At 50.0% G+C, this 13,043-nt stretch overlaps 2 protein-coding genes across 9 annotated transcripts in view; one reads left to right on the top strand and one right to left on the bottom strand.

Annotated features, from left to right (window-relative positions):
- PLCG1 (phospholipase C gamma 1) overlaps positions 1–1,576 on the top strand; it is a 42,125-nt gene extending 40,549 nt beyond the window's left edge. For 3 of the 4 annotated variants that reach the window (XM_039728097.1, XM_039728096.1, XM_039728095.1), the window contains exon 32: positions 192–1,576. In XM_039728097.1, the coding sequence (XP_039584031.1) occupies positions 192–234 (43 nt within the window). In that variant the 3' untranslated portion in view covers positions 235–1,576. The remainder of the gene's footprint in view (positions 1–191) is intronic. The other variant, XM_039728098.1, reaches the window with a different exon arrangement.
- Positions 1,175–13,043, bottom strand: part of ZHX3 (zinc fingers and homeoboxes 3) — a 46,485-nt gene continuing 34,616 nt past the window's right edge. For 4 of the 5 annotated variants that reach the window (XM_039728099.1, XM_039728100.1, XM_039728101.1 and 1 more), the window contains 2 exons: positions 7,978–10,864; positions 1,175–6,767 (listed from right to left, as the gene is read on the bottom strand). In XM_039728099.1, the coding sequence (XP_039584033.1) occupies positions 6,757–6,767; positions 7,978–10,714 (2,748 nt within the window). In that variant the 5' untranslated portion in view covers positions 10,715–10,864 and the 3' untranslated portion in view covers positions 1,175–6,756. The remainder of the gene's footprint in view (positions 6,768–7,977; positions 10,865–13,043) is intronic. The other variant, XM_039728103.1, reaches the window with a different exon arrangement.

The raw sequence follows: 13,043 nt of genomic DNA, 5'->3' as shown, positions 1-13,043 counted from the left end.
TTGCAAACCCTAAATTTGAGCTGCAAGTTGTGGGGGTAGGGTGGGACACCACAGCTGGTGCCATTATCCCCAGTCATGGGCGATGTGGCTGAGCCCCCACTTTACTCCAATGGACAACTTGGGACCATCAGAGCATTATCCCTGGTCATCCGTGAGGCTGAGCTGTGTCCCCTCTGTGTGCCCCCCTGCAGGGTACTGCGGAGGACCCGGGTCAACGGGGACAACCGGCTGTAGCCCATCCTGGCGGGCGAAAGCACCTCCAGTGCTTGTGAATCTCACAGCACGCTGTGAACTGGTTTCTATGGAAACGGCACTGCTATGGCCTACTTTCAGGCAGCTTTTCCGGTTTCTCTGCTGAAGTGTGTTCAAGTGGAGAACTAAAAAAAAGAAAAAAAAAATATTGGAAATAAACCCCACCCCGGACCAGCCCCAGCACCCTTCACCACGAAGCCCTTAAGAAGCGTGTCGGTGCGGCCAGGCTGCCAGAGACCAAACTGTCTGTAATCACAAGGAGAGACCTAAAGATTCCCCGTCCAGCCTCTGCATCACTGCTCTGCCTGTAACCCAGAGATCGTGTGCAGCTGCTGGAGCCTGTTTGCAGCCATCCCGTGCTGTGTCCATTCCCAGAGCTCTGGGCCTGCAGTGACACAGCAGCACCTCTGTCTGTCCTGGTGCCACCACGTCTGACCTGTATAGCCACTGCCGAAGGGTCCAGTAGTGAAACTCTACATTTACAGGGCCACTCTAGCTTTAAATGACAATAAAAGTGTCAGTATTATGTGTGTGCTGGCTCAGGTGTCTGGTGGTCTGTGCCCTGCAGAGCTGAGGTGCAGCCGTTCCTGAGAAGTTGCACTGCTCTTTACTTTCTCCTGGCTTTAAGAGATGAAAAATAACTAGGACCAGCCCCAGGTTTTATGCTGTTCACTCAAAAGGGTAAAACAAAGTTCCTGTGCTGTTCTGAGGCAGGCTGGAGACAGAACTCTGGGATGAAGAAGCACCCCTAGGGTGGAGGTGTCTGGGCACTCACTCATGGCCTTACCCCATGGAAAAGTTGTCGTTCTTTTAAAATAAAAGAGGAGGTTGTGATGGAGCACTCCCAGCCCAGAAGCTGGAAGGCAGGCACAGCCATTCCTGGGCCCTCCCAAGCCCCAGTGCAAGCACCACTCAACTCACGTTTGATTTTTACGCTCTTTATTTAGGAACAACCAAAAATGTCTGGTTTCATTTCAACAAACTGTACAAGCAAGCTCTTCCCCTTGCCCACCCTCACATCCACATATACAAAAGGAAGGGAAACTTGCCGTTCACTTCTCAGAAGTGGCATTGTTGCTACAGGGAGTTCTTGCCCTCAGAATAAGAGCAGGTAAAGTCCATAGCACATACAAGCTACCCTAGCCCTAATAATAGCTACAGCCCACAATCACAGGCAGCTTCTTTTTTTGTTTCCTCTTTAAAACCTTTACCAAAAGTAAAAACTATTTCCTGTTTCACACCATTGCCAAGGTGACCATTTAAAATTGTGGTCTTGAAAAAAAAAAAACCAAAGTAACAACCCCCTGGAACCCCCCACACCTCCCCGGTACAAAGACAGCTTTACACAGCAGAGCTCTCACCCTGCTCCCTCACTGCACCGGCCACCCTTATGAAAGGTCCCGTTGCAGCTACAATTACATTTTCCTTTGGATAAATCCAAGCAAAAATTCCAGGTCATTCAGCACCAGCGTGATTTCTAAATAACAATAATTAAAAAAAAAAAAAAAAAAAAAAAAAAAAAAAAAAAAAAAAAAAAAAAAAAGAGACCCCGTTAGGCTGACTTTGTGGTCTGCTGAGAAACAAAGTGATCAACACGCTGTTCCCAAAGTCTCTCTTTTAGTGCAATGTTAGTATGTGCAAGGGGAATCACAGCCACGTACCCATAACACCACCACGAGCCAGATGGGGCAGAGAGAAAGTGCAATTTTAGCTAGAAATTTTCTATGCCATGGATTCCTAGCCCAACCTTCACTAGCACCAGTAAGCAAGAATCCTCCTAACACCACCTTCCATCAGTACAGGGAAAAAGGGTGCCATCAGAATATGCCAAAAGCATATTGAGCACTTGGGCCATAACAAGAAAACCCAAAATTAAAAAAAAATAAAAATCACTGCTTACATAACTGAGCTAACTTGCTCTGCTTTCAAGTTTTCTGATGCCAATCCAACATTCCTGGCACACACCACTGCCAGTAAACATACAGCAGAAACTAAATTCCTCAATAAACAGAAGAACAGGGATAGCCTGCAAGTGCCTCGTTCCCCTCCATGTGCTAATCTTACCCTGCTGGTTTTGGGATCAGCTGAGAAGTGACACCAGAGCTTTACAGGTGAGCTGAATCACATCAGGACCTTGACTGATTTGAAGAGAGCAAAGCCAAAATCATCTGAGCAACAGGGTGAAGACATTTACAAACATTTTGAATACTGTCACCCTAATGGGAATGTGCAGCATCCCGTTCACTTTGTAATTTGTGCCCAAGTGCTGAAAATTATATTTTTCTTCTGATTGCCAATGAGCAAGCTTCTGATCAGTTTGCCTCTGTTATATCTGTAACAGAGGGGCTGCAGGGAAAACAATATAACACTTCTTCAGGTGACCAAAATCTGTTGCTTTCCAATTAAAAAAATGAAATACCCAAAACCCTAAATGAAAAACCAGCCTCCTACAGCTTCCCTCTCTTGAACTGTCAGGGGACATATAACAAAAATTAACCCAGCAGGTATCTTCCAGCTCTGGTGAGCATCCTCCAACCAGGTTAAGGACTACAGTGCTTCTCTGCCAGCAGCTACTGCTCTTGCTGGTGGCTTCTCCTGGTGACCAGCTCAGGGAGGGGACATGAAATCACACTAAGTACCTGCAAGCACCTGTGCCCATCCTCCCAGCATGCTGCTGGCCTGGTGTGCAGCATCACTCAGCTCTCAGGCAAGTGGAGACAGGAGCCTGTAGATCATTGTTTGTTTAGTGTTCTGCTAAAAAAAAAAATAAATTTCAAGGATGCTAATTACAGAGCTGAAAAATAAGGTACCCAAATGAAACATGGGACAATGCACAGAAATCTCATGGCAGGAGCTGCTGACATCAATGAATAAAGAAACTCAGTTCCTTGCACCAGGAGAACCAGCAGCCCTTCCCATGAGCAAGCCAGGGCAAACACAAATCAGGGTTTCGGGTTATTAAGCAATTGGATTGTGTCCTTAATCTAAGCAGCCTCAGAGACACAAGTAACAAGATTCACATGGATTAAAACTGATGGTTTCTGCTGTGCCTGCCAAGCCCAAGCTCAGGCACAGCGGATGGAGGTGGAGAATTTAATTTCCCTTCCTTACTGATGATGGCTACATCACCTCGATCTTACACCCCTTTCAAGTCAAGATAGTCATCTTTGATTAGATGATGATAAATATTCACACACTGTGAAGAATTGTGGTGACACTTCCTCTTAACACCACAAGAGCTGCTGTTGGGACTGTCAAGCCACCTCTCAATTTTTCTTTTCAGTTTCAGATGCAAACACTTTTCCAATGTCCTGCACCAGAACCCAGTCTGTTTGGAGATGGCACCTGTTTCTCCTCCTCAGCAGAGAAACAGAAGACCACAGAGCTAAACCCTCAAAAATCTTCAGCTTATACTTTTACGGAGATTTCAAGTCAACTAAAAAATGCAGATAACAAGGAATGTAGGAGTTAGAAAGGGAACTCAATCATGTTTTGATTTCTTTTTTGTCTAAATCTTACCCTCCCCATGCAAAGGCATTTGCCAGCCCCGTTGCCATGTCCGAGGGGAGTCTGCATGGAACCACTTTTTAAAATTCCTCCGACCCAAAAGAAAGAAAACTCCTGCTGTGCTTGTATGAATGCATGGAGACAAAGCTCAAAAACCTCAGCAGCTTCCAACCCTCAAGGCTGGTTTTTCTGTGTACACCGGGAAATTCTCCCTCTAGCTCACAAGACTTCTTTTCAATTTTTCTGGAAAACTGGCTGAATACAATCCAAGTGCAAAATATTTCAGCTAGTGCATCAAAACATGGTTTGAAGGGACCAGTTCATACCATAGTCCTTAAGCATTCCTGTAGATGGAGCGGGGATCACTCTTCCAATCAGCCATAGGCCCTAAAGTGTACATCAAAAATCCCACAGAAAATCACCTTGAATGGGCAAACTACACTTCCAACGTATTTATATAGCAAGTAGTTAGTAAAAGTGTACATTTGTAATGTACATCATAATGCAATAAAGAATCAATGGCATATTTGAACTGTATATATGTGTAGTTAAATAAACCTGCATGTACACAGACACTACAGAGTAAATTGACCTACCTGTATTTGTTCTCTGAAGGTGACACTTACATACATCCATATTCTTAGGCTGCACAACTCCCACATCTGCTTTTAGCTCTAGAACCACCCAGATTCTGCCACCCTCTCTGATATTTTGGGGTGCACAGGATTGCACCCATGAGGGTGAACCCCTGGGGCTGTCACCACAGGGCAGCTGTCCCTGGTCCCCAAAGAGGGACCCATGGGGATGCCACCAGCTGAGCCATCACCAGCCAAGGTGGGATGGCTGCTGGTCCTGCCTCCAACTGTGTCACAACCATCAGCAGTGCTCCCAAAGGCAAATTCAGGGAGCCTGGTGCCACACAGGCTGCTCCAGGTCGGAGGCAGCCCTGCTCACAGCGTGCTGGGGTGGCTGCTCTGGCTGTGGGATGCACAGTGGGCACACCCCAGTGTCACCCCGCTCTCCGTGGGGTGCAGCTCACCTGTCTGGAGCAGATGGTCACACCTGGCCATGGTCTCACACCAGGCAAGCCCTGTGAGCTCAGGAACAAGCACCCAGCACATCCCACCAGGCGAGGGGAAGCCTCTGCCAAAGCACTGAGCAGCCACAGCCCCTTCCAGCAGCTGAGCAAGGGGGCCTCTGGAAGAGGGGGCAAAGAAAGAACTGCAAAAGCAAGGGCAGTTAAAGGTAGAAATCAGACACCATCTTTGGAAGAGGTTCTGAAAGAGCTTTTTTGTTTTTAAAACAGATTTTTTGTAAATCTCTGGATCTGATCCTGTGGGGTTTGCTACCCACCCTCCTAATAAATATCATTTACCACCAACAATAAAGTCTCCCACATTAAAAAGCTCTCACTAAATAAAAACCTTCTACTGAAAAAGCTTGGCTGAGTTGGCTTGGCAAAAAATAGGGAGCTATGACTACTCTCCATAAATACATCAGCAGATAAACACCAAAAACTATTTAAGTTAAAGGACAATGTTGGCTCCAAAACAAACCAGGAATGTACCAGCCACAAATTAATTCAAACTAGAAATTTAAATACAGTTTCTAACCACTCAAAGGCAGTCAATTTCTGGACTAGCCTTCCAAGAGCAAAAGTGAAGGCAAAACATGGAACCAATTTGGAGCTGGGATTTGATTAGTTTGTGACAGAACGATCTGACACAGCATTTGGCTGGACTATTCAGCTCAAGAGTTTCCCTTCTAGACTTTGTTTTCTATTAGAAAAGAATATTTAAAGCAAAAATGTCCAAGCAGTTGCATCACACAGCAACCACACAAGACAACACACATTAAAAATGTACAGGTACCAGGCAGCAGGCAGGATAACTGGGAAATTTATTTTGCTCTTTTTCCAGAACTATTGCACATGGCCTGGGGGGAAAAAAAAAAGGGAAAAATAAGAAAAGAAAAACAAAAAGGACTGGAACAAACACTTGAAATCACCAGCGGTGCTGCAGGAGGATCTGCCATGTAGGGCTGCAAGAAGGAAACTTCCTGGTGGCAGCAGAGCCGCTGCCTTGGTGACAACAATGACTTGAACCACTCACAGCCACGCTGTGACTCTCTGTGTTTGTTCTCTGAAGAACAGACTGTTCTCTCTAAACAATGAAAAGGATTCCAGGTCAGGATGCAAAAATTATTATGTGCTAGTTCTCAGATATTAAAGAGAGACTTGGAGATTTAACAGGCTGTTACAGGCAGTCTCCAGGAGCACAGGGAAAGTGTTCTAGCCAGCAAGGGACAAATGACACCAAACTCCATCTCCTGGGCTGCCTCGGTCTGGGAACCTGCTGCTTATCAGAGAGTATGCAATGCTCACTCTAACCTCATCTGGAGGGGTGAGAATCTCACTCAAATTCAAAATTGGCAGTTTTCTTCTCAAATCCCTTCCCTTTCCTAACACACTCACACCTATGTGCCCACAAAGCTCTTCACTGCCAGGGCTTAAGGACCAGAAAGGGCAGAGAGGATATATGCAGCCATGCCAACCTTTAGAGAACAAACACCTAAATGGACAGATGAAAAAAAAAAAGAAAAAAGAAACAAGTACTATGCCATGATAGTCCATATCTAAGCAATGACCTTGTTTACAATGTCTGAGATTTGTTATGCTTGTATAGGCAGCTGTAGGCATCGGTATATGAATATGAAATCTGAAAGTCTGTCACTGGAAAGCAAACAGGAGCATCCTATTTCCTGGGTGTGAGCTGAGCCCCTGCCAGCTCCCAGCCATCTCCTAGGCTGGGCCACCAAGAGCTCAGCACCGAGTGCCCAGTGTGAGCACGTGCTGTGCTCAAAGGTCTCAGGTATGGCAGTGCTTCATCACCACGTGCTGCTCCTCAGGCTTGGCTCAGACCGGCCCATGGGCTTCTGAAAGATCACTGATTTCTTCTCAAGGGTAAGAGCGGATCCTCCGGGGCTGCTGGCTTCAGTTCAGTCTGTTTCTGAAAAAGAACACAGGTGTCAGAGATGCTCCTGGCCTTGCTCCAGGTGGGGTGCTGGGTGGGCAGGAGGGGACACAGGAGTGCCTCAGGACAGGCAAGATCAGGAGCCTTGATAGAGTCAGCTGCAAAGAAGGGCTAGCAACATTCAGAGGGGCCAGGAAACCCAAAATCCTTGAGGGAGTGCAGTTGGTTTTCCACCCCTAAGGAGGGATGCACCTTTGCTAAGCACCTCCATGCCACGAGGGTTGACAGGACCCTCGCTCTGGCTGGCAGAAAGCAATGCTCATCAGAGGGCACTAGCAGAGGCACAGCCACTCCCCAGCACAAAAGCTGACCCTGCACCAGTCCCCAGACCCACCCTTCCCCTGCAAAGCATACAAGCAATGAATGTTACTTGATTTTTATAATTATTTTTTAAGGTCTGCAGCCATGGCAGAGGTATGTGGGAAGCTCCAAAGCAAGGCAGTGGGACTGGAGAAGATCCCAGCTGGCCAGCAAGGAGCTGTGTGCGTGCACCACCATGGGACAGGGCCAGCACTTGGCCATCCCCACCTGGTGGGAACCCTACCAGGCTGGAAGCAGCCCCCAGCTGCACTGCAGAAAAGCCCACAAAGGGCTTGGAAAGCACCTGTGCTCTCCTCCACACACACACGCACACACAGAAACACGCATTCCAAAAGTGACTTCTGCAGACTCCAGGTCCCCTCCTGCCTCTGCAGCCTCCACCTTCACCACCTGAGCCTTTCTCCACACCAAACAAGGATGCTCACGTCCGGAAAGCAGGCAGCAGGAGAGAGAAAGGAGGCAGGGGTGTCCCTGCTGCTGGAGGTCAGGCAGGGACATGGAAGGAACCAGCAGCACAGGACAAGCAGCCAGGCCCCTTTCTGACCAAATAAATTAAATAAATCCATGGGTCATCTTCTAAAATGACAAGACACCCCTAAAGTTTTGCTCCAGCTTGAAATACAGCCAGGACTTGGTCTCTGAGTGGTGCCATCACCCAAAGACCAAGGCAGGAAAGGGCAGGCAGGCAGCGGCACTCGCATCACCCTGCCAGACCCTCCTCACCCTCCTTCCTTCAGAGAGAGCTCCTCACCACTTCCTCAGTCAAACCTCAGGCTCCCAGCTCTCCGCTGGAGCCGCTCCGAAACGCGCGAGGCGCAGCGCCCCGAGCCCCCCGCAGCCCTCCCGCGCCGAGCAGGGGCCTTACCCGGCCCTGTGGCGGGCGGCGGCCCGGGCGCGGCGGGGCTCCCGGCGCTGCCCTCCTGGCCGCCCGGCTCCCACGCCTCGCTGCTCTCCGACGGCCCTTTCCGGCTGCCGGCCGCCTCGGGGCCGCAGCCCCTGCCCTGCTCCTCCGCCTTCACCGCAAACCACACCTTGAGCTGCTGGGCGCCGAGGCGGGCGCGCTCGCAGAGGCCGGGCACGTCCTCCTCCCGCAGCCCCTTGTGCTTCTCGTAGTAGTCCTCGAGCACCTCCCGGCCGGCGGGGCTGACCTCCACCAGCCCCGGGGGGAAGACCCCCCGCCGGTAGTTCTCATACCACTTCAGCTGCCCGTTCTTGTAGCCATAGCGGCTGTCCCCGAACCAGCGAATGACCTCGGCCCGCGGCAGGCCCGTCTGGGACACGATGGCATCATACTCCTGGTTCGTGGGGCGCTGGGTCTGCACGAACATTTGCTTCAGCAGATGCCGCTGCTGGGCCGTTTTTTTGAAGTTCAGTTTGGTTTTGGGAGGGGTGGGCGGCCGGCTGGAGCTGCCGTCCCCCTTTTCATTTGCGCCGGTCCCCGGTACCTCGTTTTTGCCGTTGGACTCGGTCACTCGCAGGTTTTTCAGGTTGATTTTGATGGGACTCACCTTCCGCTCCGCCGCGCTGGGGTTGCTGCCGGAGGCGTCGACTGAGCCGTTTTCACTCGTGGCCCTCTGCTCATCCGAGGAGTCTTCCCCTTCCCCGCCGCCATTCTCTGCCTCCTCGTCCTCCTGCTGAGCCACCTCCTCCACTTTCTTATTCTCCTCCGCCACCTTCTTCTTCCTCCTCTCCGAGAACCAGCTGTCGATCTCCCTCCGCGTCATCTTCGTCTCCCCCCTCAGGCGGTTCACCTCTTCCTCGGCAGGAAGGGGATTTTGGGCAAAACTGCTCTCCAGGGCCTTCAGCTGCTCCGGCGCTCGCTCCTTGTACTTGGTCGGGGTGAAGTCGGGCGCCTGGTGCCACGACTGCCGCCGTGGTGGGTGGTGAGGGGCCGGCGTGGCCGCCACCGCCGCAGGGCTCAGCTCAGCTCCTCGGGGTGGGACGTCTAAGGTGATTTCGGGCAGGGAATCAAGAGCGCTGTCTCCAGGGAAGACGGCCCGGCCGCCTCTCACATTCCTGTAGTGGTACCTCCTGTCGCTGAACCATTTTCGGATCTCCTTGGTGGACAAGCCCGTGATCTTTGTCAGCCGCTCGACCTCAGCCTGGCCAGGGAACTGGTTTCTGCAGAAGCTGCCTTTGAGGGCTGAGAGCTGCTCATGGGACTTCTTGTTTTTGTAGACGTTGGGGTCCAGGAAGGTCTGCGAGGAGATGGCAGGGCAGGCGGTGAGCAGGGACTGGCCGCTGTTGACCACCTTGACCCCCGATGTGTTGCTGGAGCTCACGGTGCTGTGCTGCGCTGCCGGCTGTGGCTTGGGGACAGAAGTCACTGCCAAGGTGAAAGAGGAGCTGGTGCCCTTCAAGCCATTTGCCATGATGGGCTGCGTGACCAGCAGCCCCCCTGTCCCCTCTGGCTGCCCCACCACGTGGCCTGGTAAAGTTGCCTGGATAAGATGGGGAACAGTGCCAGGATTTGCAACCAGGGGCGTGTTCAGCACTGTAATGGTGGGTTGTGGCACAGACTGAATAACAGTGTTGAACATCTTCTTCCTGGCATCTTCGATCTCCTCTGGTGACCAGCTAATGCCCTGCTTCAGCCTCTGGGCAGTGAACCAAATCTTCAGCTGCTCTTCTGGGTACTTGGTCACCACAGTCAAGTAGCAGAGCTCAGCTTTGGTGGGGTAGGGGAACTTGTTGAAAGAGTTTTTCAGGAAGCTGTTGGAGTCCATGGCAGCATTGTACGTGGGAATGCTGCTCAGTGGGATCATCACCTTGGGAAGGGACTTGGATGTAGGGAGCTGCTGATGCAAGGGGGGCTGCTGCTGCAGAGACACAAGTTGTGCAACACCCGCCTGCAGAACAGGCACGTTTCCTATGATGGAGCCATTCACTATGTGGGATGACTTTGATGAACCTGCAGTGGGCTGGCTGACTGGCACAGACCCATTTGGGAATGAATGCTCTCCATCCTTCACCTCTGCCTCACCACCCAGCTGACTTGACACATTCTCCTTCAGCGTGTGGATTTTTTTGGCCTCGGGTTTACCCTTCATTATCTTCATGATAGGGGTTTTGGTAATGATAATTTCAGACTGGCCGTCCGCCCCTTCCTCAGGGACCTCTCCTGGCAGGTCGTGGCTGCTGGTGGCCTCACAGAGACTTTGCTCCACGGTCGTACGACTGTCCTGCTTCACCAGCCTCCAGACAAAGCCGGCCTCGCCGGCGTGCGCCTCAGCGTTGTGGTGCGAGAGCCCTTCGTGGCTGTTGGCCAGGAAGCTGCACCCGACACAGGCGAACGCAGGGTCTTTGCTGAAGTCTGAGTGCTCAGAGTCCAAGTGGCCAAAGAACTGGTGAAGGTCTTGAGAGCCAAAGTCACAAGGCCTGCAGATGTAAGTGTCACCGTCGGCAACGCCGCGGTGCCCGTTGGACAAAGCTCCGTTGTTACCGCTGCCAGCCCCGGCATCACTCGCTGCTGGTCCTTCTGCAGGAGCCTCGGGTTGTGTTCCTTCATGATCATCTTCTCCAGCGTCCTGTTCGGTCTCCTGAAGCACCAGTGTTTTTACTGGTATCATGCAGGGAGTTGTGGATTTCCTTTTGCTAGCCATCGCTGCAGTCGATCCAGAGGACTATTTTTCTTTCATTTAAATTAAATTCAAATTTAGAAAGCGCTATTGCAAGTGTTCTGTGGTCCAGATTCCAGCAAACTCATGATGTCCCGAGGTGTTGTTGACAAATGTTCATATTTGCCACTGAACCTGAGGACAAGGAGAGGGAGGAGGTTAGTTCCCTTGGTATTCGACAAAGTACAACTGCTCTGGTATTTAACTGCTTCACTCAATAAATAATTTTTCTTTTTTCATTGGAAAAATCTCACTTGACCTTGGATTTACTGTGTTTTCACACCTAAACCTGTGAACTGTCTGTTTCAAACCAAACGCACAAACATGCCACTTTCACAGCCCACATCAAATTCTCATTTAAGGAGGAAAAACACTGAATTTCCCCCTCATTCTACCCTGTCAAGACCCGTCCTTGGTGTTTCAGCAGGGAGAGCAGTGCCTGGGCTCCCTGTGCACCCAGGTCCCAGCTCAGCCTCACACAGGAGGTGACACCAGGCAGGATCACCTGGGAAAGATGCCTGCTTTCCATCACAAAAACAGGATGAAAAATCCACATATTCCCTACAGAACATTTCAATTTCTTCAAATCAGCATTTTCCGTCCATCCTGTCAGGAAGTTTCTTGCCAGCTCAGAGCACTGCGCCTGTGCCAAGAGTCTCTGCAGACACCCAGAGCTGCTGCTGGGAGTGAGGAGGCTGCAGTATTTCAGCCCTTCTTGCTCAGCAAGCCTGCAAAGCATTTGGGAGATGCCCTTCCCATCCTGTGCACACTTCATTCCTGTTCCAACACCATCTGTGAGTCCTCACCAGGCGCTGCAAGGCAAGGTAAAGGCCCCAAAGCTCAAGAGCAGCACCACAATGTTCCTGGCTCCTAGGCTCCCCTCCCAGCCCCTCTGCAGCTCCTGGCAGTCACACCCCCCAGAGCACTGGGGGATTCCCTGACAAAGGGTCATTTCTCATCAGTGCAAGCCCATCTCGCTGGCCTTGGGCTAGCCAGAGATTTGTTACATTTAAAACCAAAACCGAACAAAACCAAGCAAAACCCAACCATCCAACAATAACTTTTTTCCTTTATTTTTTTTCCTCCTCTGAAGCCACAGCAGACCCTGAAGTGCTCCAGCCCGTGGAAGGTCAGGGCTGGCTGAGGCATTAGCCACAACCTTATTCCTGGCCTGAGGTAGCCTTCCCACTTGCACAGCAAATGCTCTGTGCCTGAGATCATGACCCCAGGGCAGCAGAGCTGCTGTAGCTGGCACCAGGAGTCATCTTGCCTGGTGCCACCCCTCTGTCAACCTTTTCTACAGCAACTCTGCTTTTCTTTTTCTCTTCAACAGAGGGATAAAATGGTATTTTTCCAGACTGCAAGGTCACTTGGAAGCATATGGACTCACTGATTCATATTACAAAGAGACTGTGCCAGATTTCCCTGAGATTTACAGTAACAGCAACTGAGCTTTATAAAAACACTCATAAAAACTTGAACTTAAAAAAAAAAAAAAAAAAGACTTACCATCCTATGAGATGACTCACAGAGTCCATTCCTATCAGTTACAGCAGTTGTGCACCAGCAGCTTTCTCAGATCAGATATTTGGAGCTGATCTCATGCACTGAGAAATGCAGATCAGGCAAATGCCTTGTTGGTGCTTATGCAATACCTCCTGTGCTTAGTTTTGTTGGTAGTTTTTAGAACAGAGGAATGAAAGATCCTCATGTAAAAGAAAGAAAAAAAAATCAAATGGAGGAAGTTCAATTTCAAATGACCTCCCTAACTTTATTAGATTTTTTTAAAAAGCTTGTTCTGAAAGCTGACATCATTTTTTCCAAACGGGAGGGCCTGGATGGCTGGCTCTGGCCTCAGCAACTCTCAGGCACCGTTTGAAAGACTGACGGGAAAACGTAACTTCCCGTTAATGTGGGCCGATCTGAGATTACAAAACAGTCCTGTAAACAGTGTTAGTCATCGCTGAACTTGGCATCAGAAAAGACTGCTTGCTATGCTAAGGCATCCTGAAGAGCTAGAAGTTATAACTTTAAAAAAAATTCTATAAATAAAACGGGTATTAAAGGTGTGAGCTGGATTTAGACGGCGTGGATTCACATCTCAATACCTGCTTTGTGCCACTCTCATCCCACCTTCCCATGGTTGGTCCTGCCCTCTGCAGAGGGCCAGAGAGTTGTTCATTAGCATTAGCAAGTGGAATATTTGGATGACTATGAATGGGCTGTGCTATTCAGAGGGGAACAGCATCCATTTGACACCAATCCTGAGATCCTCATTTTTGATGCTAAGTTAAATATTACACAGTCTAGCAGG

Source organism: Passer montanus, unplaced genomic scaffold (genome assembly GCF_014805655.1).
Source record: "Passer montanus isolate IOZ18808 unplaced genomic scaffold, ASM1480565v1 scaffold64, whole genome shotgun sequence".
Classification (NCBI taxonomy): domain Eukaryota; kingdom Metazoa; phylum Chordata; class Aves; order Passeriformes; family Passeridae; genus Passer; species Passer montanus.
The sequence above is the reverse complement of the archived record's forward strand: the minus strand, read 5'-3'. Positions and strand labels throughout refer to the sequence as shown.